Here is a 27,103-nt window from a genome sequence, read left to right as displayed (position 1 = left end):
GCAGAAGCAGCAGCAAATGAATGGCTACTATTAGTTCGGAAGTTTTAGTTTGTCATGTTCCCTCACTATGGCAGTACCTGAATGCGGGCGCGGGCATTCCTTCTTCCTCTGGGACAGAAAGCAGCAAAGCACAGAAGAAGAAGAGGAAGAAGGGTCAACAAAAAGGTTAGAAAAGCTCAACTGAGTCCTTTGCAAGTTAAAAGCAAATTACAGGGACTGGTCATAACACAGCCTTAGAAATGCAGTAAGGATTGGGTGCAGTGAGGGACAAAGCAGACATACTGCTGACTCCTGCCTCAGTCCAACAAAAAAAAAGAAAGAAAGAAAAAAAGCCAGAGATGGTAAATTGTTCTGGAAGGAAATAAAGAGACAGCTGACTGACGCTCTGTCTGTCTGCACCAGCAGAACCGTGGAAGGAAGGAAACGGATTAGAGGTTAAACAGAGGCGTTATATCATGATCAAGGGCAGCTGGAAGAGGGAGGAACAGAAGGCTAAAGAGGAAGAGAACGAGAGCGAAGGCTCTAGCTGCCTTTCCCTCCTGCTCCACAGGGACCGCTCGGTCATACACCACCACCAGAGGGTACCTTGATGAATGCCTCCATATTGCCGTTAAACAGCTTATGGTTATACACGGAGCGTGGCCTAGGCTTCCGCATTTTCTGTGGTTTAGGGGGAAGGGTGGGGGGCCTGGAAATGACGGACAAAAGGAGAAAAACAAACAAAACAAAAGACCACATTGTGTGAAACTATAGAAAAAATATGGTTCAAAAGCAGGTATTAAAAATCTGGCTCTAAAACAGAGCTTTATCATCTGTTTGTTTGTGGTAATACAAACCAAGCGGTAGAGTAAAAAAAGGGCTTGAATGCAATTTCCATTTCATTGCTAACAGTGGATTTGGAAGACCAAGACTGGAGTATAATTTTTTTTTAAATGCTTAAGTGCAAGTAAGAGAGAAGTAATTAAGTTTCCACAGTTTATAGTTAATAAAAATACAGACCTAGAAAACCAAATGTGACATGTGATTATACAACCAACTGAATGCCTTTTGCATCATCTTTAATATTATGTGAACACTAATGAAAATGACACAAATTGTTTTTGATGTCATTTTATTTAAGAACATACTAGGACAAACTAAAGGAAAATCCTGAGGCCTCAATTCCCCGAAGTGGTGAGGGATCTTTTCCTCTTGTAGGGAAGGATCACTGCAAATCAGCACAAAGCTGTTTTTGTCCTGATGGTCTCTTCCGATATTAAAGTGCCCCATTCATGGGGCACGAGGGGTCACAGAAGTGTGATGAGTGTAAAAGTACAAAAGCGAGCTTCACAGTATGCAAAACCTTAACACCAATGCATCCTCTTCAAAGCACAAAATGAGGGAATATGTTTTAGCAGAGTGGTATTCTCTCTGTTGGAGTTACTGAGTGGCTGTTTAGATATTGGATTTTCCTTAAATTTCTCATCTGTCATTAAAAAAATCATCAAAATGCAAAATCTGTTATATCCATTCACATACATAACAAAATCATATATGGCCACAATATACCCACAGAAAGATGGAAACAACCTTTTGGGTAAGTTCAGCAAGATGCAAAGAAATATCCTTTTAATATTTATAACAATAAACAATATGTTTTAAAAAAAGCAACTTGTACCTTTTTTGCAAATGTTAAATACTTTCATGACTACATAATACACGCAAACATGTCATTTATTTTTCCGGTAGGAATTCTTTAAAAACATTTTCTTTTCCTTTCTTTTCTAAAGATGAATTAAATATCTTGAATTCTGAAAAGAGTGGAATAAGCAGGTGTTTTGTGGCAGAGAGTCAGAGATTAGAAGCAGCTCGCTTCAAGTGCAAGCTTACCTTGTTGTTCCGCACTCAGCTCTTTCCCCTGCGAAGGAAAAAGACACACACACACACACACACACACACACACGCACACACGAGGGAGATGTTATATACTGGTTTCTTTCTGGTACACATTATACAGACTCCAGTCAGTGTCCAGCCTCACTAAAGGGATTCATGACAAACAACATCGCCATTGAGGGCTGGGTGAATAAAATGGTGCTAACACCATTCACTGAAAAAGCTCCTGAGCAGTCGTAGCTAAAGCCTCAGGGGAGCCAGAGGGCCCTAAAGGGTTACAGAGCAGAGAAATGAGGGTGGCAGCTGCAGTGTTTGTATGGTGGGTAGGGAGGGGTCCTTCAGTATTGAGACTGAACAATGTCTTTGCTGGCTCACTGAGCCTTTTGTTATAGGTTTTTAACCACACATGCGTATGCTTATCCTTGCATTCTGATAAACCTAAGAACAGGAGATATCATGTAAAGAATTATTTAAAAAGAGAAGGATAACAATGGCATCAATGAGAGCATTATTTATTTATTCTATATTTACTCTGACTAACAAAGGAAGAAAGAGTGAAGGCTAACTCATTGCTAGCAGGTCTTTGGAGCATTAAAGTGAGGAACCAACAGTTAGCCTGGTATGAAATCATTCCACTGAGTGATAGACCTCGCTACCTTTGAGCAACCTTGGAATTACAGAGCAAGCATTCCTCATTCAAGCATGAGCGAGAAACTCTAAATTGATTTTTGATTCCTCTGTGACATATCTATTCTAAAAAATAAAAAAAAAGTGACAAGAACAAATCATATTTTACAGAATAAGGAAATTGGTGAGTCTTTATCTGGAAAAGAAGGGCTGGCAGATGCCCCAGCACAATCTTGTCTAGTGCCAACACTTGACATTATGTTTTTATTAATACATGCAGCAAGATGTAAACGCCATGTGGCACTCACCGGTCTCATCTCGTTCCCCTCTGTCATGCTCCCACGCAAGCGCGCGTACACAAACATACACAAACATACACAAACGCGCAAGTCTTGGGTGTGAAGCAACGAGCTAATGAGCACGACTCGGCCCTGATTGATCACCTGAATAATTAAACATGGGTGGTACCTGGAGGCGCCATATGCTCTGCTCATACATTCTCTCAGCTGCGACACCACGGACATTGAGTGATAATGTGATTGTTTATGGGTATAAGAGTGTGCAGATGATTGCTTGCCACATGACTTGAATGTAATCACAGGAACAATCTCAGGTCCTGAAAATATAATAAATGCTTAAATAATGAATATAACCTGAACATAAGTGTGAAAATCTATGCATGGACGACTCAAGGCCTCAGCTGGCTGCACCTTGTGTCCTTTCCTATTAGTTGAACCCCTGGTGCAGGAGCAGCTGCAGATATGGGCCTCAGTTTGGTCCTGCTGATTGATTGGGCATAAACTGTTCACAGCCGAGGTGACAAGGGGACCCTTGGGGAAGAGGGGGAGCCAAGAAAACCTCTCTCTTGCAGCCTGGAAATAGAAACCCCCCCTGCGGCTACACCATACAGAGACTAACTGGATAATATTTTAACCACTGGAGATAAATAGAAGGTGGAATGAATACCTCAAAGTGGATATGGTCTGCTCTTTCGGGTGGTACTTTTCTATCTGAATATCAGCTCTTACTCCCTCTGCTATCTTTAAAAAAAGTGTCTGGTGTCTTTGTGGACTCTGATACCTCGCTTCCTGATAGCTGCACCACTATAACCCCGATATCAACAGTTTTCTGTGGGTCATTACTCAGCAAAACACTAGTTCATGCACATGCCATTACCAGACGCCAAAGAGAAATCAAGAGAAAGGGATTCTTACCTTCCCCCAGTGTCTGCTTCAGCAAGTCATGCTTGGCCTGCAGCTTAATGATGAGGTTACTACCATTCAGGTACTCTTTGAATTTCTAGATGGAGATGTGAAGAAACATTTCAGTACCATTGAAATCAGCTTAAATGCTTTTTCCTCTGCTCAGCTGATAACTGATGGCTTTATTTTGAAAAGGTGCTCAGAGGCCATGACTTTGGACCGAGAGATGAACTCACTGAAAAGTAGAACATTTCTGTCTCCTGCTGATTCGCTCTCCTCTTGGCTATATTGAGCTTGCTCATGTACGTCTCAGAGGCCACAGATTTGATGGATTCAGTGGAACGGCTGTGTTGAAAGGCATCTGACACGTCAAAGTCCTCCACTGTCAGCATGTCCTGCAGTGTTTGCATGGTGGCATCCAAAGTCTTCCTCACCTGGAGAGATAGCAGGGTCACCCATAAAGCATTACATCGTAACCTGTGCTGCCCATGTATTTTGTTTTGCATCAGAATATGAGTTGAGAGCAGGCTACAGGTCAAGCATACATCAGGCCTAGTCATGAAAATGAGGAGTGTCTGGCACAGATACAAACTGTTCATGAAATTATTGAGAGAGGCTTTTTGTTTAGAATTGAGATTGATAAAGCCCATTTCCCCTAATAGCATTCATTATCTTCCAGAACACAATTCACTGGGAGACAGGGAAGAAACAGAGCTGTTGGCGCTTGCAATTTAAACAGTCCCTGGTTATTATCGCTTCCATTTCCACCTTTCTGTCGGCGTTTCTTAATGAGAAAGGTCTCTTTTCATCTTTTCATCATATATAACTTCATAGAAAACACAACATTGGCAGTGTGACAATCTAAATATATTCCCAGCCCCTGCAGAGAGAGGGGTCATCGGAGAGTAATTGCAATGAGAACAGATGGTGATGTGGCCATCCTGCTCCGATGGTATGATGGCCTTGGGGAAAATGAGAGAGGGCTTTTTGTTTAAGAGGGGGAGGAGAGGGCTACTGGTGCTGGACAGACACAGCTCATAGGCCCTCACCTCCTCATTTTCAATTTTTAGTGTTGCTAAGCGAGACTGCAGTTGATGGTAGCGCATCAGAAGTTCGGTCTGAACCGGCTGCTGGGCGCTCACTTGGCACACCTGAGGGTGGAGAAAAAACAGGTTAGAAAGGAATAAAAAAAATAATAATTAAACTGCAATATTTTCTAGCATCTCACCTCATCTCCCATGTGTGGCAGGTATTCAAAGCGCATTGGAGGACAGAACACCTGGTTATGCATATCCATGATCTTGTGCTTGTCACTGCGGGAGTCCAAGTTGTCCACTGCATTCTCCAGGATGTCCAGTCCCTCGTGGCGTGATGTCTCCAAGTTGTACTCCGCAGACAAATAGGTCCTTAGGGTGCGTGCCAAGCTAGCATGGTAGCCCAAGTCACAGCACTGCAGAGACACAATACTAGATTAATAACTTAGAAATAAACTGTAGTTGTTAGCAAAATGGTAAAAACAAAAAATTTGTGGAAAAAAGGAACCACTGCATGTGGTCTGTAACTACAACTGAGTTTTCACAGTAATGCTAAGTGAAAAGTTCCCGTCTGAAATTGGATGTAGTTAAAAGTCTGCTAACAATCACAGGCAACAGCAATGCCATGATATACTGACCATGATATACTATTTAACTGTGCTATAAATTAATACGCCAATATATGTGAAAGAATAAGAATGTAAAAGTGAAACATTCAAGTCTAATTATATTCAGTATTTTTTCAGTTATTTATTTAATGGACTAAATTCCAAATTATAACCTGATACAATAAAAAAAAAAAAGTACAGTTCATAGAATTACAGCAGCTAGCACAGTAGGACATCAGGGATAATTAAAGAGCCTTATCACACAGAGCTGTAAGAAGTAACCTAATTAAGAAGAGAATAGTAGAGCAGAGGTTTAGAGGGAGCTTGAGGCAACTGACAGCTCTGTAAATCACTAAGTAGACGCTCTTTAGCACTCTTTAGTACTGAGGAAGTAGTCTCTTCAGTTTGTGTGCTTCATTGCACCACTCAGTCAAACTGGCTCAGTAGACCAAACACTCGAGGGAGTGAATTAGCTTCTTTTTAACTAAGCAAACAGAGTGAGAACACATTCACTCATATCCTTACATCCATATAAAATCTAAATAAAATGCTACAAGTACTATTAACTCCCAGTTGCACCGCACTATAATCATAGGAAGAGTACAAAGTTTCTTATGTGGTGGGCTGTGACTCTCATATGACAAACTAAGCCTTTTTTCCTCTCACTTGATTGCAGCAGACAAACCAGTGGAGCTCATGATCCCACTCCTTTTAGCCCAGCAGGATTAAGGATGACATGGACTTTTCATTTTCTAGACACTGAGTACGCAAGAGCTGCCCAGCAAAAAGGCAGCCACAGCCACAAATCGGGTTCCCAGCATGCCAAAGTACCACCATTGAGCTGCATATAGCCCAACAAAGGTTAAGCCACAAGTCATGTGTGTAATATTACAGAAATGCCACTGAAATCATGTCTTATCACAACCATCCAGGAAAATGTGCATCCATCACCGTGGCTAATGTAGCTCCGTATGGTGAGCTGGCCTCAGGCAAAAATGTAACAAACAGGCCAGGAGCTCAGAGACACGAGGAAAACACAATGTGACCTTCAGATTTAGAATTTATATATTATATATTTATTTTTCATATATTTCAAATGTTGTTGGTCAAAAATGGTGATTAAAAGCTTCTTCATCTGCTTTCTGAGCCATAATGGGTAGCAGGTCACCCGAGGTTGAGAGGCTTGTGCCAGCCACATTAATTGTATTCATGCCTGCATAAACAGAGCCTCTGCTTTCACCAGCTGACTTTCACTGACTTCCAACCAACAGTGGTTTGTTAAACAAAGTCATCCTTTTAAATAAAGATAGTGAGACTGTCCAGCAAGGGTTTTGATTAACAATGTGAATAACTTTTAGCTTGAATTGTCAAAAACAACCACAGAAATCACATTTCGCATACTGCAGATGAGGAGAGATGGGTTTTTTATCAGTGAAAATTGAGTTTTCATTTGTAATAAGTAAAGTGCAGCTGCTTAAGCTTCAGAAAGCCTGTGTTCTACATTATGATTCATGAAAGAAAAGCCCACAGATACCAGAAGAAAATGTGCCTCTGTGTGTATGTGTCTTTGTCCTGGGCCATGTTTTTTTTCCTGGGCGACAGTTAGAGGCAGACAGTTACAAGGACATGCTGTGCTTGTCCCAGCAAAGCTCCCAAAAGCAGCATCAACAAAAACAAATGAACCACAAAAAGACTGAGGAAGAGGAGAGCAAGCAGACTGAGCAGAAATAATTCTGTCAACACTGATGGAGCCCATTGAAATCATCAGTCAAAAATGTCCTTCTGCGCTGAAGTACAGAACATTGCTAAACTAGATTTAATGTCAACAGTTAGTCAGTAGCATATCAGTGTTAGGTTTGTTATTAATAATCCCCCCCCCTCCCCCCCAAAAAAGGTGCTAAGTAGACTTTACTCGGGCCAACAGAGCAGCTTGAAAACAAGCAGCTTACAAGCTAAGAGCGAATGAGACACGCGAACAGATGGAGAGAAAAGTGACAGTGCTACGGTGTTAAATCGACATCAGAAATCCCAGCTGACAGAGGTAAACAAACACATGTGCTTAGTGCATACTTACATCAATCATATCAGAGACGTCATGGATGTAATATTTTGCAACCACAGCATTTGTTGCTGCCAGGTTCAACAAATAGTCATTCCGAGCTTTTGTGCATTTCAGCTTATTCTCTGAATACTTGGCCTGCCTCTGGGGAGATAAGAGGAGAGAGCAGACAAAGGGGAAAAAAACACATCAGTGCTGTAGGGAGGATCATGAGACAGGTAGAGATGGAAGAGAAAGTTTGGAGAAACAGGCTCTAGAGAAGCTAATAATAATAATAATATGTATTAAGTGGCACAGCCAGGCTCACACCTAGTTATTATGGCTGTGTGCTGCAGCCAGTTTGCCTAGCTCTGCATCAAGACCAAAAAACAGCAAAAACCCGGGGCTGGAAATTTAGGCCAATGTGAAAGTAGCTTAAATGGACCTTTAGGGGTTGTTACAAAAGTGAGTCCCTCTGCACAGACTAATGTTAAAATAACAACATTTATGATACAAACAATCATATTTACATCCTGATACAAAATTATAGATTTCTTTTTTTGAAATTCACCTTTTGTAATGGTTTTAAGTCTATGGATACATATTGCTAACCAAGCATGCTAGCATTAACTAATAGCTTTACACTCCAAACATTTTCTGGCCACCACAAAAAAAAAGGTATGGCTATATAAGACTAAGGCAAAGGCTTCACAAAAAACTAAACAAAAAACTAAAGGGTGATGCTAGAATGATTGCATAAATTTTATAAATCTTATAGAATCTCTAATATACAGTTTATTGTTATTATTGCGAAACAATACTAGCTTGTCTATGTAAAGGGAACAAAACTACTCATTTCTACCTCAACAAAGCACCAGTTATGATATTATTAAACCATTTCTCTATAAAAACAGACATTTTAAGATGTTAGGTATGAATATTTGTTTATATAATTGATAGCCACAAATACACGTGTTGCTTCTACCTGTTTACCATGTATACATCAAACAAACCAAACAGGTATTTTCAAATTTAGCTGACATGGTTTGCCTTTCTGTCGGCCTGTATTCCAGTGAAAATTTAAATAAATACCTGCAGTTGCACTCAGCACTTAAATAGGAGGAAAAGAAATGACACAGTGACATAATGTTCTGAAAACAGTGTTTTGTGTTTTTTCTGTTACATTATGCCGAAAATGCTGCAAAAACTTGTCTCACACCAGTAAACCAGTGATTCAGGCTCAACCCAGAAAACCACTGCTGCTGTTTGAAATGGAACAAAAGATTCACAATTATATTCTTTTTTTGTACTTTGCAGGGGCATTTTAGTTCTGATTTCACTAAGCCACTGTGATGCAAATTTTAGCAGGAAAAGACTTTAACTTTGCATTCCTTCGTCTTCCTCTTCCAAGTGTTTGCCGGTAGAATAATGAGACAAAAGTGTGGAAACCATTCACAGGAAAAAAACATAAATTCACCGCCACGTTGTGTTATAAATAGTCTGTGGCTTCCAAGCTAAGCAGCATCTCTGAGGATACCAGCCTGAGGATGGAGAAACACTGCCGTACTGACAGCCTTTTGATTTTCTGCACCTGAGAGATGATGGAAATTTCATTTGCATGAAGAAATCTGAGACGAAGATGCAGAATAAAAAATGCATAGGGGTATCTAAAGTTCAGCATGCTCCGGAGAGCCCAACATGGAGTGGAGAAGACTTTTCACAAGCTAGAAATCTGAATAAGATGGAAAGGGAGTGGGGTTATTGGCCGAAAGTACTCATCTGGCTGCAGACCTACAGTATGCTCCTGAGACTTTCTGTCTAGCTGCTGGTCTACTCATCTCTCGATATTTCCAAGTACACCTGACAAAGAAAGCTGGCTTACCATTAACTGCTTAAAGGTTTTTCCTAACCTAAATGTAAAACTGATGATTCAGGATTTAACAGCACAAACAGATCTGAATTTATGTAAACATATATATATATATATATACCTTCTCCTTCATCTTCTCGATTTTCCTGACGGAGCTGCGTCTCGGCTGGCGGTCTTCATGCCGGAGGAGGTTGACGTTGAGATCTCCCGACTTGCTGAACTGTTTCTCTTCCTGCTTCTCAGCGTCTTTCAGCTTGCTCTCTGCACTGATGCTCTCAGTGTGGTACATGTGATATGTTTTCATCACCTGCAAGAAGAGTATAACAGATGATTTTATGTGGCTGAACATCACAGCCTTTTACAGTATTAGTTACGAGCTAAACGTACAGAGGTTTGTGGGTAACAAATACCTGACGATACTTTGGTTTTATGTTCCAGAGTACCCTGTATTTTCCTCTTGCAGCTGTTTTTTAAATTCACAGTGTAAACATTATTTATTACTGAGATCTGCACCACTCTCAATATTACTTTTTACTCTTCTTGAACCTCATTTTTGCTGTTTATTTTCTTCGTTTTTTGCATTCACAGTATAAGACCTTCACCATGTGCTTGTGGCACTTTTACATTAACAATGCTTTTTTTTTTTTTTAAATTGTATTCTGTACTATTTTTATTCTTTATCATGTTCCTGTAACACAGTAATTTCCCTTGTGAGATCAATAAATCTTATCAGTGAAGGGTGGGTACACTGTGGACGGCTAACTGATCTATCGCAGGGTTAACAGAAAGAGAATGACAAACATCCACATGCACATTTACACTTATGGCCAATTTCAAATTGCTAATTAAACCTAACCTGTCTTTGGACTGTGGGAGGGTGCTGGGGTACTCAGACAGAAGCACAGGGAGAACATGCTGAGCTGTCCAGTGGATTCAAACTCTGGACCTTGTTGCTGAGAGGCAACAGTGCTGGCTACTGGTGCCATGTTATTAAACAGAGCAAATAACTCTCAGTATGAGCTATTTACCATTTAACATTAATTAATGATACAGTATTAAAATGTTAATTAACACCCTAGATAAAATAATACAGCGTGAGTAGTAATAGTATGTATTCATCTGTATTTTTAATCACATGGTAAATGGACTGGTATTTATATAGTACTTTCTGCTCCATCTGTGCCTAAGTACTTTTACCGAATTTTCACACTCACACGGATGAATCAGGGCAAACTTGGGGTTCAGCACCTTACTTCAACGCACAGTTTGGGGGAGTCAGTAAAGAAAATCTTCACTGTCTCTTTACAAAATCTGGTCTGATTTGAGCCTTTTCGTGGTGGCCAGGAGGATCAGTTTGGGTCATCAGTACAGAAGTAACACAGATGTTACTACATGTGGAATATTTTAAGTGGATCCAGAGCCCCAAAGTTGTCTGTGGTTTAGACTTGGCTGTCAAATCTCCAACTTGCCCCCTCTTCCCCTCCTCCCCTCCTCGCTGTAGCTTTCCTGGCCTGTTTCCTACAGTAATTCCTCATTACCTCATCCTTCTACATTTTCAACTCTTTGGAGAAGCAGAATGACATTTTATTCTGTCTTCCCTGGAATTAGTGTATCTCTTCACTTTGATCTCTACTTAGACACTTAAACTTTTACACCCCTCTCCCCTTGTTCAGCATGATGGGGATACGACCGCAGTGGCAGAAAACCCTCATTAGACAACGCAGGAGCACCGCTTGTCCCTCTTAACTCAACACAGATGCTTGCTGAGAGTCTCTCGGAGGCCCATTCCTAATTCTCTTAATGAAACATCCATATGCCAATTGCAGCTTCAAACATTTCACCCATTAATGATTTCCTATGAACACCACAGGATGTGAAGCAGTCAGCATAAACAGTTATTTATTTGTTTCCTGCAATCAAGCAGCTCGATGCTGTGCTTAAACAGTGGGGTTCTTCTTTTCTGCGTGAGAACTGCACATCAAAAGCACATGTTTGCTGTTGGGTCACTTACAACTATAATCTTTCACTGACCTCAAATGATACTAATGTGACTAGAGAGCAGTCTGTCCATTGGAAAATTGAAAATGTAAACTTGTAAACTTATATAGTGCATTTCTATGCTAATTGAGCAAAGTCCTTTCTTACTACAAGTCTTAACAAACACAATTGCTGTTTTTTCTATGCCTGAGTCTAGCACTGACACACTCACACGTCGACGGATGTATTGAGAAGACTGGTTTTTGAGTATTGTGTTTGCTATAGGTGTTTCAACATTTATGTTGTCGTTTAAGTAAGATTATTACTAATAGTTATTAAATATTATGAGCTCAAGCATGAAAAAGTAAGTCATTTTGCAGAAATCTGCAACATCCCTAGCACAAAGAGAGACCCACACAGGCACAGGAAGAAGACACAAACTCCACTTTGTTCTGTCAACTTCCTGCAGTGGCAGTACTATGCACTGCTCCACCACCACCACCACCACCACCATCATATTGCTTATATTAATGCATTAATGTGTAGGCACCATTTTACCACAGAAGTTGCTTATGGTAATATTATTTAATAATTTATTTAAATAGCACCGAGTGGTGAAGAGCTGTAAGGCAAACACCTAAGAAAAAATAATCCTACACTATTTTTGGAGTGTCACAGCTAGGTGTTAATTTAGATACTCACAGACAACAGAAATTAGGTTAACACTCCGTTCTTTCATATGCTGCCAAAACTATTTTCTGAACATGTGCCGCATTTCAAATTTACTTTGAAGCATCTGACTACAAGACCCGCAGCCAAAAACGCAGAGTCATTTGCAGGAAGACCAAGCTTCAGCTGTGCCTACAGGAGGTGTGTGCATTGTTGAGTCGTCTGACAACAACCTAGGGCTACTTAGCTTCAGAACCTCAGAGTCTCTGAGCTGGTGAAAGACACAGTCAGAGGATGACTGGAGTTTTTCATAATGAATGCAAGGCAAACCTCTGCAATGCCCAAATATTAACATCCACAATGATGTGAAAGACTGAGAAAATGAGGTGGTTCATTATGGGATGTGCAGTGTGTCTTTGAAGACACTGCTTCAGCTGCATTTTAACATAGGTTTTGTCAAATACATAATGGCACAGTGCAATATGTCTTCTGCTGTTATTCATCTGTAGTTGTTATCTAATTTAAAGACCTGGTTTTTCCCCTATGTCTATATGTTAAAACATAGAATGGGCAAGCATACTTTCTTATAAATAGAGGAATGAAAACTAGATCCAAACCATCACCTGTGACAGAACCTCAGAACCACTGTTGTTATATTGTCAGCAACAGAATAACTGTGTGAAACTAAGGAGCAGACATCAGGCACAAGGATCAGAAAGATAAGAAACACTATAGCTCTATTTATCCCCTTGGGGATATTAAGCTCGTATACCAGGAAATTAACACAGGTACAAGCAAACAAAAGTAAATTTTACAGGGCCGAGCTGCTGAAAGCAATATCAGGAAGTGCACGACTCTTTAGGACAATCAGGCCCTTTTCAACATTTTTTATTTTAGGGTTTGTTTTAATGATAAATTGCAGACAACAGGATCTTCGAGTGCTTTTTTTTACTCCCATTTCAGCATCGCACTATATTTGAAAAACAATATTTTGAACAACAGCTTCAGCCCACAGTCATACCTCTCCTCCCCTTACCTCTCACCAAGCTGCCAGAGATCCAAATGGGATTTCACAGTTTTGTTTTAGCAAAATTCGTTTTGTTGGCAACCAGCAAAAGTGTTGGAAAATACCACGAGGTAACCACCATGTGGCAACGCTATTGATTTAGCTATTTTGAACAATGAAGTAACAAAGGTCTAGTCTAAAATAGAACAAAATACTGCTGCCTGTGGATCATCAAGATGGGAAAGAGACTGCTCTGTCAGTCTTGTAACCTTTAAACTGCCTTGAAAGTGTTTGCTACAGGTTGTGGTGATAAGGAGAAACCATTTCTAACACACCACTTTTCAGCTCTGAAATAAAATTGTTCTTTTAAATAAATGGTGGCAATGCAGAATGAAAACATAGACTGTATACAATGATGGTCATGGGCTTCAAGTCCAAAAAGTGAAGCCAGTAAGAAAATGACTTTAATCTGAATCTTTTTTTTAATGGCTAGCACGTCCATGATGAGAATCTCCTGTTCCACCACCTCTCAAGGGTGCTCTGTTAATTGAAATCATGTGACCGTCGAAGCCTTTTGAGTACAGTGAACTCTTTGCCATGTTCAAGAAACTAGTTTGAGATGATTTGAGCTTCGTGACATGGAAACATTTATCAGAAGATCAGTACACTGTAGCCATAAAGGGATGGACACCGCATTAATACTCAGGTTGCCTTTGCTATTTAAACGATGCTCAGTTGGGCCCAAAGTGTGTAAACTGTTACTGTTGTCTTCCTTTTATCTCAAAGCACTCTAACCATTCTCCTTTGGCATATATACCAATTCTCTTTAAAACTTGTAAACTTTAGAGTTGGCTGCATGGGAAAAACCATCTGGCACCAACAACCATGACACGTTCAAAGGAATTTAAATCACCTTTCTTCCCCATTCTGATGCTCAGTTTTAACTTCAGCAGGTTGTCTCAACCACGTCTACATGTACACATGTCTACATGTCTAAATGCGCGGAGTTGCTGCCATGCGATTGGCTGATTAGATAATTGCGATAACGAGTAATTGACCTATCAAAGGCAATACCAAAATAAAAAAAGATTCATACCACCAACAAACATTTTCCTGTTGAGTTTCTGTACTTAGTCACTAGCCTCATAAATTAATTTCAGCGATTTCTAAACTATGGTCCCATGTTGTTCCTAGAGTATTTAAAAGTAGAATGGGAGGGAGAGCCTTCAGTTTTCAGGCCCCACTTCTGTGGAACCAGCTTCCAGTTTGGATTCAGGAGACAGACACTATCTCTACTTTCAAGATTAGGCTTAAAACTTTCCTTTTTGCTAAAGCATATAGTTAGGGCTGGACCAGGTGACCCTGAATCCTCCCTTAGTTATGCTGCAATAGACATAGGCTGCCAGGGGATTCCCATGATGCATTGAGTTTTTCCTTTCCAGTCACCTTTCTCACTCACTATGTATTAACAGACCTCTCTGCATTGAATCATATCTGTTATTAACCTCTGTCTCTCTTCCACAGCATGTCTTTTATCCTGTCTTCCTTCTCTCACCCCAACCGGTCGCAGCAGATGGCCGCCCCTCACTGAGCCTGGTTCTGCCGGAGGTTTCTTCCTGTTAAAAGGGAGTTTTTCCTTCCCACTGTCGCCAAAGTGCTTGCTCATAGGGGGTCATATGATTGTTGGGTTTTTCTCTGTATCTATGAAGCGCCTTGAGGCGACTTTTGTTGTGATTTGGCGCTATATAAATAAAATTGAATTGAATTTACAGTAAATTCAATGATAAATCAGTGTTTTTGACTTCTTAGTGGGATTCACAAAGCTAAAAATATTTAAATTAAAGGTTTTAAAATGGGGAGCTCATAGCTCGACTTATTACAAACAATAATAACAGGATAATGCCTAATAAGCAGAGAATGAGAAAAAAAAACAATGTAATTAAAAGAAAACTTGACCTATAGCAGAAAGAGAGAACAGCCTTTGAGAAAATTATTATTATTTTGCTCAAAAAAATGTGCCAAAGTATGACTTTTGAGACATATTTGTGTTGCTCCAGCATTTCATTTATTTACCACCTAAGCTGTGAAATTTCACACAACTCCCACAACCTCTCTCTCGTATGTAGAAAGAATGAGGCTATACGTCAGCATCTGAGTTCTTAGCTTTCAGCCAGACTGTAGCTGAGGCCAAGTGCAGCATGAGAAGACGGATCATCTGAGTCTTATTATGCAGCCAGAAAGAGTGAGTGGGTAAAACAAATACATAGTAAAACATCTGCCACAGTGAACCTGAAGTGCACTGACACTTCGAACCAAACTGTAAATGTCTGGGAGGCAATTGCTTTTGAAAAGGGAGAATCATTTTATTTATTCAGACACAGATGACCACTTGTGCAGAAAATAGTAGTTTTGGTCTGTTTTTTAAAACATTTGACCAACAACACGGTCCTTCTGAAATTTGCATGCATGTAATTTATACATATGAACTTGTCATTACCTCACATGCGAACCCGAACACTGTGTGCTGTGTCCAAATCTACAGATAGCTTAAATAATGATGGTCGCCAGCACTGCCTTTGGGGTTTTGACTTTCATCACACTGCACATATGAATAAGTCATTTAAGGCAGCTCTGCCATCTCTTCTGTTTCACCTCAGGGTGCAGAAGAAGCTGAAGTTGCTTGGTGCTTGTCCAGTTTGGTGGACTGAATCCCTCAATAAGCGCTCAAATTAGACTAACAGCGCAGCACCAGTACCATTTGTTGCTATCCCAGACATACGTTAATCTATCAACACGGTCTCTTGCAGAAAATCCTGCCATAAGCAAAGCAGTTCGTAAGCTATTGCTAATGACTGTACAGTGAAGACAGTACAACTGCAAATGGTTGGAGAAATATTGCAGAGGAAAGTTATGATAAATCTGCCAATACACTGCAGTTAATTAGAAACATTAATCATAATATATGTAAAATGATATAGCCCATGTCTTTTATTGTTACAGCAATGCGGCATGCGTGACACCCAGGCTTTGTAGACATGCTGTTTAATTAATATCGAGATCTTATTATACTGAACTGATTTCTGACAATCAAAGTTCTCTAGAGTTGACATTTCATAGCTGAAATGAAATATTAATAATATTGGACCTTTTGAGGACAAAACTTTCAAACTATAGTTACAATTCATATCACAAAGCATCCATCAATATGACATTTCACCATTAACCTGTTTTAAATTAAAACATATGGGAAGCAGATGCAGGATATGAGAAAGCTGCTTGGTATGAAGTTAAAATGTGGTTGAACAGAAGCGAAGGGTAAAAAAAAGGAAAAAAAAAAAACAGCTTTTTCGAGAAAAATGGGGTAAACAACGGGCTACGGTCAAAATGAAGCAAAATGAGTGTTTCTACAAAGACAAAAATAAATAAATAAATAAGAGGCGCACTGTACCAGCAGAGAAACTGCTCATTAGAATTGCTGCATATATACAAAGTGTTGGTATCAAGCACAACAAAGCAACTGAGCTAGAATAGGTGACCCTAAACTTAATGAGCACCTCTACTCTCTGACAGATTTATGCAAACACATTTCATTAAAATGGCACACTTATGTGTCAGCAGGCAATTATTTCACAGCTCTTCACAGATGCAGTCAGTGATGTGAACCCTGAAATCAACCAGATATGTTAGTAATTTGAGCCCTGAAACGGTAAACCTTGGGGAAAAATGAAATTTTCTTTTTCTTCATACATACCTACCACAAACGTTAATCTTGAATATTCAAACAAGTATATACAGTAAACAGAGTGCAATGAACACTCAGGGAAGACACTGACATTGACCATTTAACAATACAAGAAAAGATAAACAAAGCTTATAAGAACATAAACTGGTTTCTTTTGATTCAGTACAACTCTAAAAGTTTCATTGATCCTGTCCAAGGCTAAAGGCAGTCCCATAATAAGGAGTGCAAAAAACTGAATCCATAAATCTGAAGGGAGAAAGGCAATTTCTCTTTTTAATAAGGAAGACAGAATGAAAGATAAAGGCTGCAAGGTCACTATAACCCTTCCATGATCACTAAAAGGAACCAATATGTTTTCAGGAACACACAAAGAAAGTATAAAGACCGAAAGATGAGATCCATGCACGTGTTAATAAGAGTTTCTACTATGGTGCAGCAAAGGGAATAGAGACGAGCCATGACTGAAAGCTATTTAACTCAAAGGAATACAGAAGAACATGAAAAAACATCAGGAAGACAGTGAGGAGAAAGAACTTTGGGAGAGCTCAGTGAAGAGATGAGGTGTGAGAGATCGATCTGCAGGAGACACATTACTTACAGTGTAGAGTTCATTCGTCACCTTCACAAGCTCCTCGTGCATCTGGATACCAATGTCCTTGCTCTGAAAACGGCAAGAAGACAGAACAGGGGTAAGAAAACAAATACTGTCTGAGCAATCAGCAGTGACCCGATGTTTCAAACTCCAGTTGTTATGCTGGCGCTGTGACTTTGGTGAGTCACAGAGAAACAACTCAAGAAATATTAGATGGATGACCACAAAGACTGGTGCAGAGGGTGTCTTTTCTCATTGAACCCCGCATACAAGTGAGAATTGGCACAACTGCAAAAAAATATATTTCAAAATGTGCAAGCAGCGGAGTGTTTTGGAATGGGTAATTGTACTTATTACAAACAAATTTTGAGAATACAGTAACATATAAGCATTTCCACCTTTCTAGGACACCCACAACCTCTGTTGTCAGTCAACAGTGACCAAATGTAACTGCAGGAAATGCAATACTCTAATTTCCTGCAGTTAATGCACACTACACTACATATTCAGATCAATTCTATGTCCTCAACAATGCAACAGCTTGTAAAATATCTCAGTTAATTCTTCTTACAGCTTTTAATACTCTTACAACTTCAATTGACAGAACAGAACATGCCTTTTAATAGAAGGCGAAATAAATAACAGTCGATGCATTGACACCTGTTTGTGTGGTGGGGGAACAAGACTTAATATGAAGACTCTGAGGTGAGAATACAACAACAGGATATCTCAGTTTGATGGTCTCACACATTCAAAAACAGAGGCAACACCTTCCTAGCCTAACAAAGTGACGTGAAAGTGTTATGTCTGAAAAAGAATGACACAGATAAACATCAGTACAACCCGAAATATAAAACTGTTTAAACTTCCTGATAATTTTACTTCAATTGGCTTTTCATTATAATAACTCTTGTTGTCCTTTTATGTCACAAAACCCGGAGTTCTATTTTCAAAGATTGTGCTTTTTCGGGTTGCATAGGTATTTTTTTAGTTGACATTCAGGGTAGGTGTTGAATGAAAACGTAGATTTTCTTAGCCTAGAACCAGTTTTGTTCTCAATCCATTCATTTTGTTAACCCTTACCCAGTCAGGGTCACAGGGGTCTGGAGCGTATACCACTGGTAATAGCATGAGAAGCAGTGAGAAAGATCCTCATGCCCAGTTCCACGCCTACTGCCATTATATGCCGAACAATCGTGTCTTTGGACTATGGGATCAGAGCTACAAACCACAGGAAGAACAAGCAACAACATATTGAAAGGCTGAAGACAACTAGGTGTTTCAAACTAAGAACATTCTTGCTATGAGATAACTCACTGCACCACCGCCGGCAGAATTTGTGGGCATTTTGAGTAAGGAAGCTAAAACTCAGTAACCCATGATTCAAACAGGAACGATCACTACATGGATGTTTTAATGTCTCTAGAATAAACAGCCAAAATGAAATATGTTACCTGACCATCAAATCAAATTCAGCTACTTGTGAATTATAACAGAGGTTTTAGGGCTAAGCTCTGAGAAGTAAACTAAGCTTGAAGTTGCTGAAGGCTGAATCCTACTGTCAAAATGGAGTGGTGAAAAACAAGAGGTACATGAAGTCCCAAGGTTCCTCAGTAGAGCTGGTGTGCAAACGAGACCCAAAACAGTTCCCAGAACCTTTAAGCTGTGATACTGTGTTGTTTGACACTTGTTTTGTGTGTTGCCTGGAAGGTGTCACCTTAGCCATTAACACTGGGAACATTTCAGCTAAAAACTGCAACACAATAACATACTAATAAGCAAACATGATGTTATGATGATGATTGCTAATGAACAAAACAAGTGGTTTGCCAAATACGGCAATGACTTTGAGCAGAACAGATTATGCATCTCCTCATGTGCACAACTTTTCTTAGACACATTTTTTAACAGTGAAAACAGCTGACTCATTTTTCTCTGGTGTATGGAAGATAATGACTCAGCAACAGTCATTTCATATTTGAACAAAGCAGATCAATAACGGATGTATTTTGCTATAATGAAACCTTGCTGCACCAATGACAAAGCATAGCTGAACGCAAAAACACACAAACACACACAGTATTTTCATCACTTCAGACAGCAAGACACTGACTTACTTTCATTGTCTTATGGGGACCTGCTCCTGCCCTTCTCTTCTGGAGACTTACTGTTACCCTTGGCATAATTACTGCTTGCTTAACTCTAAGCCTGAATCTAGACATAACTTTAACACATTTTGTTTGCCGGAGTTTATTTTTAGCTTATTTTCATACTGGGACTCCACAATATGCAATGTCCCCACAACATAGGTAAAAGAAGTACAAACACTCAACTTGAACCACATCCACCCACAGATCAGAGGCGTTCATTGATATATGAAAGGTAACCTTTTTTTGTCCACACTCTGGTCTGCTATGGTAACTGTGCTTGAAAAAACTTGCAACCCATGAGTCACAAACTAACCTAATTATAATTATAAAAGAATCTCAAAAGAAAATGTTTCTGTAACAGAAACTTGATTATAAAGTACGCTCAGAAGAGGAAAATAAACACAGCCTTGGTAATAAAGAAGGGATTTGATGTTGCAGCTTTGTTTTTATCTGGATCACAAGCAATAAGTTCTTCTCAAACAATCATTGAACTGAATGTAATGAACTGGATACACCCTGAGAGGGCTCCAGCAGCTGGTGAACGGCATCTGTATGCATCAGTGGCTCTGAGGTGAGACAGACTGCAGCGTGTACTGCAGAGGCTTGGGGGATGAGGAAGGTTTCATTGAGTGAGTAAAAACTGTGATGCAATACACTGTAAGAGCTGTGGCGCTTACAGAGCCCTTTATAGTGAATGTACATTTTTAAAATCTTCCCTCAATAAAAGGCACGAAAAAGAAGATTATTAATGTATTCTGTTTGAAATTAAAAGTGATGTAGAACAGAGAAGACAACAGGAAAATATCGCACTCTGTACATTCATACTTGCCACACCTTTTGTAATTATATTACCACTGACTATTAGCACATTCATCAGAACACACCCTTCTAACTCTGATCAGCCCATCAACAGTAGCATAACAAACTAATATTCATATAATATCAGAGATATTACCTGTAACAAAATTCCTATTTTATTTACTACTTGAAAAACTATTTGTAAAGTTTTTACAGATTACATTTTGTCTTTGTTTGCCCCGTCTCACATTTAACCAAAGCTCATTTATTTTAGTATAAACATTCATGATTTCCTGCAGAAAACACACACACACACACACACACACACACACACACACACACACACACACACACACACACACACACAGCATCAGAATCAAACCTCATAAGCAGAGTTAAGTTCACTACAGGAAAGCCTGCAAGGTGAAAACAACCTTCTGGTGTTTGGATAGGGCCTCAGTCATTTCTAAAATGTGCTGACAGAGAGCCAGGTGTTGCTCACACTAGTACGAGCTGTAGATTCTTAGACCAGGGAGTCTCTGCTTGTCCCCCAAGCTGCTTTTACTGCTCCGTAGGCCGTGCAAAACCTAGACATCTTACGAACTCCATGTGCACTTAATGCACTTAATCAGCAAAATGAAAGCTTAAAGGCAGAGCAGAGGTTTGGCTGCATATTGAAATCTTTTCATTGGTAACAAAGTAGGAAAAAAAGGAAGGAGATTGATGGTCTTACCTTTTTGAACAGGCGAATTACATCCTCGCTGATCTGGGCCAGGCGGACAATAACATTGTTGGTGTAGATGTCACTGAGGGTGGCATGGTCACGGCTCTCACGCCTCGTCTGGTTCAGCAACAGATACCAGCAGTTTACGGATGACAGCAAGTGCTGATCTTTCCTGGGACAATAAGAGACATAGAGGACTGTTAAAGAGCTTTTCAGAACAGAATCAGGTCTCACACAGGTGGTAACTATAAACTAAAAAAAAAAAAGTTTTGCTTCAAATGTTCAGATTTATTTAGTAAAATTATAGTTTAGACACACTAAGAACAGACACTTGTACCTAAAGCTATCCACAACTCAGAGCTAGCTATGGCTTATAATAAACTATTAAGTTCAATATAGACAACATGTTTATGGTTAGCTGGGGCCTCTCTGTGTAGAGTTTGCATGTTGTTGTGCAACTAAAACTGATGGGAATTTCACCAGCCAGATACAACAAAGTTTGGCTAAAGATTAACACAAAATTATTGTTAGGATAAAAAAATAATAATAATAAAGATTTTACCTAACTGAATGTGTTAATCCCTCTCACTATCACGTCCTTTTTGCTTTCCAAGACACTCCAAGCAATGCTATAGCTAGCAAGGCACCAAGTGGTTAAATTCATAATGCTCGTGACCATAGCGATCGAGAGAGTCACAGGCCCTGATTGCTGCATAATCAGTTTAAACTGTCTTGGCCTCGGGTGCTTTTAAACCAAGTCACATAGACACTGAACAACTGCACACACACACGCACAATCCCTTCAAACCCATACCCTTGTCTGGATTCAATCTGAGCATTAATCAATCAAGCAACCCTGAGGAAGAGACAAAGGGGGCGGGGAGGGGGGTAAGAGCATAGAAGGGAGAGAACCAGAGCACAGCAGAGGATTGGGTTTCACTATTGAGGGGAAGAAAAAGACGAGCAGCACCAACATCAAAGACATCCCCTTCAGAGAGCTTCCATAATGCTAATCGCATCTAATGAAGCTGATATCTTGCTACTCCAGAGTTCCTCCACCATTATTTCTTTACTTAACTCTGCCTCTAAACACACTTACAAGAGGCTGACAGGATACAAACAGCAGCACATCATCTTCATAACATCCTTGTGGAGCAGAAAATAGGATAGCATTTGAAGTAAACTTGATCTGTCCATTTACTGTGCACCCTGCCTCTTCATGTTAAACTGAACATAGTGTATCCATGCCCGTTATCCAAAAGGTAGGTCAGTTCATTTAAGACCACAAAAACTGAGTAGTAAAGATCCGATATAAGCCAAGTGTTAATCAAACGTCACATTTCAGTCTTGATTGTGACAACTGAAAAGCAATAATACAATTATTCAGCAATTAACTAACTCTATTATAGTGATATGAACTCATTTGTAAGACTGTGTAAAGGACAAGTGGGACATAGCAAAACCCAACATTAGTAGGTCTAATAAAGACCAGATTCTCTGTCATTCCTCTGGGATGACCTACTTTGACTGTCTCACCATCCCTCATTTTGTACCAGTTCTTCTTGACTGACCTATCTTCCCATAAGAGAAGCAGGTCCTTGGTGTATAATTGCTGTTTGTGGTTGAGAGGTTTAGGGAACAGGCACCTCTACTCACTGTTAATCCCTGAAAGTGGCCAGAGATGCTTCATCTCATCCCTAAGCACAACCAAGCTCCAATTTTAGTTCTTTTTATCCACCTCAGCTTTCCACCCAAGCCCCGAACACTTCCTACAGGCATAAATCCCAGGCCCGCCTATGATGATTTAAAGCGGTAGTGGACCTGTGGTCTATAAGTATGGTTACTTTTTCCTTTAATATCTGTTTAACTTGACTGGAGCACCAGATTCGTGCCACACTGAAATAAATAGCAATTTGCAGTTTACTCAACAGACTTTAAGCACACAGCTTATAAAAAAAAACAACCAAAAAGCTGTTTTCTCGCTGTATAAACTCTGCAGAATATCGATAGACCCATGTTTTCTCACAGTTTGAACCAAAACTTTCAAGTTGGATTAATCACTTCGTAAAATCACAAGACCTGTTAATTTTCAGTACAATTCTTGTGTAATCTGGCAGATTACTCCCAATTTGCCTTTCTTAAGAATGGCTTCTGCAGGGCCTCAACATTATTGAAGCACCTTGTCAGAAAACAGAACAAAAAGCAGCCAACATCCAAAGAAGAGCTTTGATTGCTTTTCAAGAACCCTAGAGAACTATTCCTGAAGACTACTTAAAGAAATTACAAGAAAACTGTCTAAGAGAGATCAAAATATCTAGCTGGTCGTACCAAATAGACTTTAAAGCTTGTCCCAATTCTTAAAACTCAGTTTTTTTGCTTCATGTAACATCACTGCACCCAGTTCCAATGTCCTTCATTCACTGAGTTTTTTAAAAAATGTAGAAGGATGTTTTTTGGTGTGTGAGTGCATGAAAATGGAAGGGCACAGATTTTTAATGTTGTGGCATAAAACCTTGGCAACAAGAAAAAGAAAGTGATAACGGACACAAGATCTCCTTGTTTTATCACTGGTGCCCTATTTTCACAGAAATTAGGAGCATAAGGTCAGTAATTAGGCCTGTGTGGGAGCAGAGCCGGTTAACTCTGTACTAAATGTAGCTCCTCCACTTTTTACAGTACTGAGACACAACCTTGTTCTGTACTGGTTCTACAGAGATATATCAGTCATAAAAGATATTCATTCCTCAATCTCTACGTTTTACCCACTTCTTGCCAATTTCCTGTAGAAGGATGAATATCAAGTGAGAACTTGCAGGTCAATTAATCTTGAAGGCTTCAAAAGGTTTGATTTTGAATGGCTTCATGCCCTCTGTATTTATACAAGGAATATCATTAACATGCAGAAGAAGGCAAATGATGAGCCCTGACAGTCTCTAGAGAAACAAAGAGGAAGAGGAGGAGGAGGACGAGTGCAGCTTTCTGGCATCCTGTTATATTCGTCTCATTCAGCAAAGCCCCGTCTGCCTGTCTGCATAGTTTTAGACTCTGCTCCCCGTGTAATGCAGGTACATACACTGAGCATGATCTGTGAACAATTCAAAGAGAATGAAGAAGAAGATGAGACACAGTGTCAGTGGAAGTGAATGGAGAAACAAAAAAAGAGAGCGTGTTTGGAGAGTATAGCAATAATCCTCTGATTCAAGGATAAAATGATGGCAGGCTGTCTCCTTAATATACATACTCTGAACAAGTGAGTATTGTATAGAAGAGTGGCCGTGCTTTAGTCACGGTTGCTCTGAATGCCACCATCTAATCACCAAGAGCCTCTGATGTGTCTGAGCCAGGATTTCCAGAAGGAAGTGTGTATTTATCAAACCAGGACTCAGCTTTATAAAGGCCTTTAATCCGCTCCACACTGCTTGCCTGCTGCTTATCAATGAAACAGCCAAGGAAAAGAAGAAAGTGCCAAACAGCTTCAAAAGACAAGGGACACGTGGGCACATGCAGCTTGCTTTGCCATTTAAATTTTCTTTTGCCCCCATTTTCCAGCACAGCTTAAATATGCTACATCGCTGATTTGCACACCATTTACTTTGGGGTTTTTTTTTCGAGGAGACACACTGCCAGCACTTGATAACGCACAGCTGTACAGACAGATGGGGCAGAGCAGGGCAGAGCATGGGGCAGTGCCTGCGAAGAGGACACGGGGCTTTGACAAGATCTGAAACGCAAACTGCAAAACAGCTACTCTATTGATCCGCACACCGTGATTTGCAAAAGCGTCACACCAACTGCTGTGCACTGACTACAAGAGATACAACTCAACCTTTTACTCTTTGAACCTCAGACCACCAGAGTAGCCATACTTATAAAAACCAATGGAACTAAAGTCATTGCTCTAGGCTGATGCTTGTCTGCCAAGCCTGCAAAGCACAATTAAAAAGGTCGTTGCATTCCTAAAATGAGACGAATCATAACCGAAGAGCATTATCATGTTTCGAGGCTTCTCAAAGAAAAGCTTGTTACAAGCACAGGCTGGATCAAAATGTGTAATGCTGAAACATGACAATATCCAGCTATACAGTTTCAAGTTGTGACATCTGAACCGTGACGTCCTTTGAATGAACAAAGGTCATTACTAAAAGGAAAGCCTGATATACACAAAGATCTCAATAAAGACATCAGACTTTTTTCCCCAGATTCCTCTCAAACCTAATGAGCATACACACAAACTTAGACGGCGCTATAACCCCAGCTTCATCTCCACAGCAAGGTTGTTATCCATATTAGTGCTGCATGATTTGCCATCCTATCTATATCACGGACATACAATATCAATCCATCCTAATTTGATGGGTTACTTTATAAAACCTGCTCATAATTTACTCGTAAACATTTGTCCAATAAATAAAATCAAGTCAGCTGTTGTCTCTAAGGATCCAATAAGCAGGGTTTTTCCTGGCTCGAAATAAAATAGGCGGTGACTCCGTACGGCACTAAGCATGATCACTTTGTACAGAAAAGGCATTAAAAGCGTTGCCCAATTTGACATCTATGCAGTTCTCTAGCATCTCGGAGTATTTCGTAAACAAAAATGCACATTGCACATGGTAAATAGAGTCCAAACACTTTAATAACAACACTGGAGGATGTGGGAGCACCCTGGTGTGAGAAAGAAAAGCACTTGCACCGTAACTGTAGCACAGAACACCTAAGTAACCTCTCAGTGTGTCTTTTCACTGAGGCAAATAGGGTAAAGCGCCAGAGCAAAATAATTCTCGGTTGGGTTGCTGCAGTGTAGCCTTAGCTGCAGTAGCTGTAAATCACAGTGGCATTCAGCTTGCTAATGAATCTGCACTGGAAGGGTTCAGCCAGCAGCTGTAGGCAGGGATCCAGGACATATGGAAGTCTGTCCTGGTCAGAATGACGCCATTTTACCGCTGTGTGGTGATGTCCACTAAGCTGCTTATGAAGCACCCCTTAGCAGTACAGCACAAGGTTTCCTGAGCATGGCTTCCTTTGCGATGAAAGATGGTCATCTAAGCGAGAGTGAAAACATTTTTTTTTCCAAAAAAAAGTATAAGTGAAAGGCATAATGTACATTTCTGTGACTTTGATGTTGAATACTGCATAATTTGTGCCACCAAAGTGGGGTTTTTTTTTTTGTCTTTTTTAAAGAAAAACACAAGTGCTCTTCTTGCCCATTTGGTGTTTTAGTGGCTCCTCATTAACTTAACTACACTAAAGTAGTAGGAAAGGCTGACTGAAGGGTGTGTCACGGCTGATTACCAGGATTTGTGGTTGCCCGCCTGCAGACTGGGAGTTCAAGGAAGAAGGCGCGGTAATGTTATAAACCTTTTTGTGTCATTATCAAAAGCTTATGAACTCACTTTGGTTGATGAATGGGACAGTTTGAATTTATTGTGGCCTGATGTGTTTCTGTCTAACACACACAAAAGTGTGTGTGGCCTGAGTGAACCTTACATCCTCCCCACCCACACTTCCTCCGTTAGTGGTTTGTGAGCGCATCAGTTCTTTCAGACAGAGTCCAGAGTATTCTCTAGCAGTTAGTCTAATAAGCTTTTAAAATGTCACGTCTGCTTAAATATCATTTTACTCTAGACCTGTTTATGTCTGTGCAGGAGATCTCTGCCCAGACACTGCACTGAAACACCTGTCGGCTCACCACAAGCAGAAAGCATAAGTAGACTGGATATCTCAGGATTATTCTTCTAACACTTGTCCATCACTGCATGGATCAGCTGTGGAGTCAAAAGGTTAAGCCACTGTCTCGAACTAGCAGTGCTGGTTTTTGTGAGGCTGTCTTCAGAGTAACATACACCCATTCATACACTCATACAGCTCAATTATGCAGCCAAATCCTCATCTGCTTTAGAAACACTGTTCAATACTGCTAAAAAAAGAACGCACACACTACACGGCCTTGTGTACACAGAGTTACACAAGTCTTCTGAAAATTAAAAACACTGGTTTTCTGGTTAAAAATTAAAAGTGGAAGTCAAGGCACGAACTTAATCATCTATCTGCAAATCTGAAGCGAGATTAATATATGTATTACTGTGTATTACATGTGACCCAATACATTGACTTTTTTTTCAAACTTTCACACTTTCAGAGGGTTAAAAAACAGGAAATCATGTACTTTTTGCACAACTACATTTTGGCTACCA

The 27,103-nt window shown here is 40.0% G+C and overlaps 1 protein-coding gene across 3 annotated transcripts in view; it reads right to left on the bottom strand.

The window, feature by feature from the left end:
- srgap3 (SLIT-ROBO Rho GTPase activating protein 3) overlaps nucleotides 1–27,103 on the bottom strand; it is a 54,295-nt gene that overhangs the window by 9,596 nt on the left and 17,596 nt on the right. Inside the window, exons 3-12 of one of the 3 annotated variants that reach the window (XM_026167964.1) lie at nucleotides 20,922–21,084; nucleotides 17,247–17,309; nucleotides 9,376–9,561; nucleotides 7,421–7,549; nucleotides 4,933–5,154; nucleotides 4,754–4,855; nucleotides 3,941–4,138; nucleotides 3,717–3,801; nucleotides 1,870–1,897; nucleotides 586–688 (exon numbers count right to left, since the gene is read on the bottom strand). In XM_026167964.1, coding sequence (XP_026023749.1) covers nucleotides 586–688; nucleotides 1,870–1,897; nucleotides 3,717–3,801; nucleotides 3,941–4,138; nucleotides 4,754–4,855; nucleotides 4,933–5,154; nucleotides 7,421–7,549; nucleotides 9,376–9,561; nucleotides 17,247–17,309; nucleotides 20,922–21,084 — 1,279 coding nt within the window. Of the gene's footprint in view, nucleotides 1–77; nucleotides 109–585; nucleotides 689–812; nucleotides 1,791–1,869; nucleotides 1,898–3,716; nucleotides 3,802–3,940; nucleotides 4,139–4,753; nucleotides 4,856–4,932; nucleotides 5,155–7,420; nucleotides 7,550–9,375; nucleotides 9,562–17,246; nucleotides 17,310–20,921; nucleotides 21,085–27,103 lie in introns of those variants that run through there. The other 2 variants (XM_026167965.1, XM_026167966.1) reach the window with 2 other exon arrangements.

This window comes from Astatotilapia calliptera, chromosome 5 (assembly GCF_900246225.1).
Source record: "Astatotilapia calliptera chromosome 5, fAstCal1.2, whole genome shotgun sequence".
Taxonomy (NCBI): domain Eukaryota; kingdom Metazoa; phylum Chordata; class Actinopteri; order Cichliformes; family Cichlidae; genus Astatotilapia; species Astatotilapia calliptera.
Note: the sequence above shows the minus strand (reverse complement) of the source record. Positions and strands in the feature narration are given on the sequence as shown.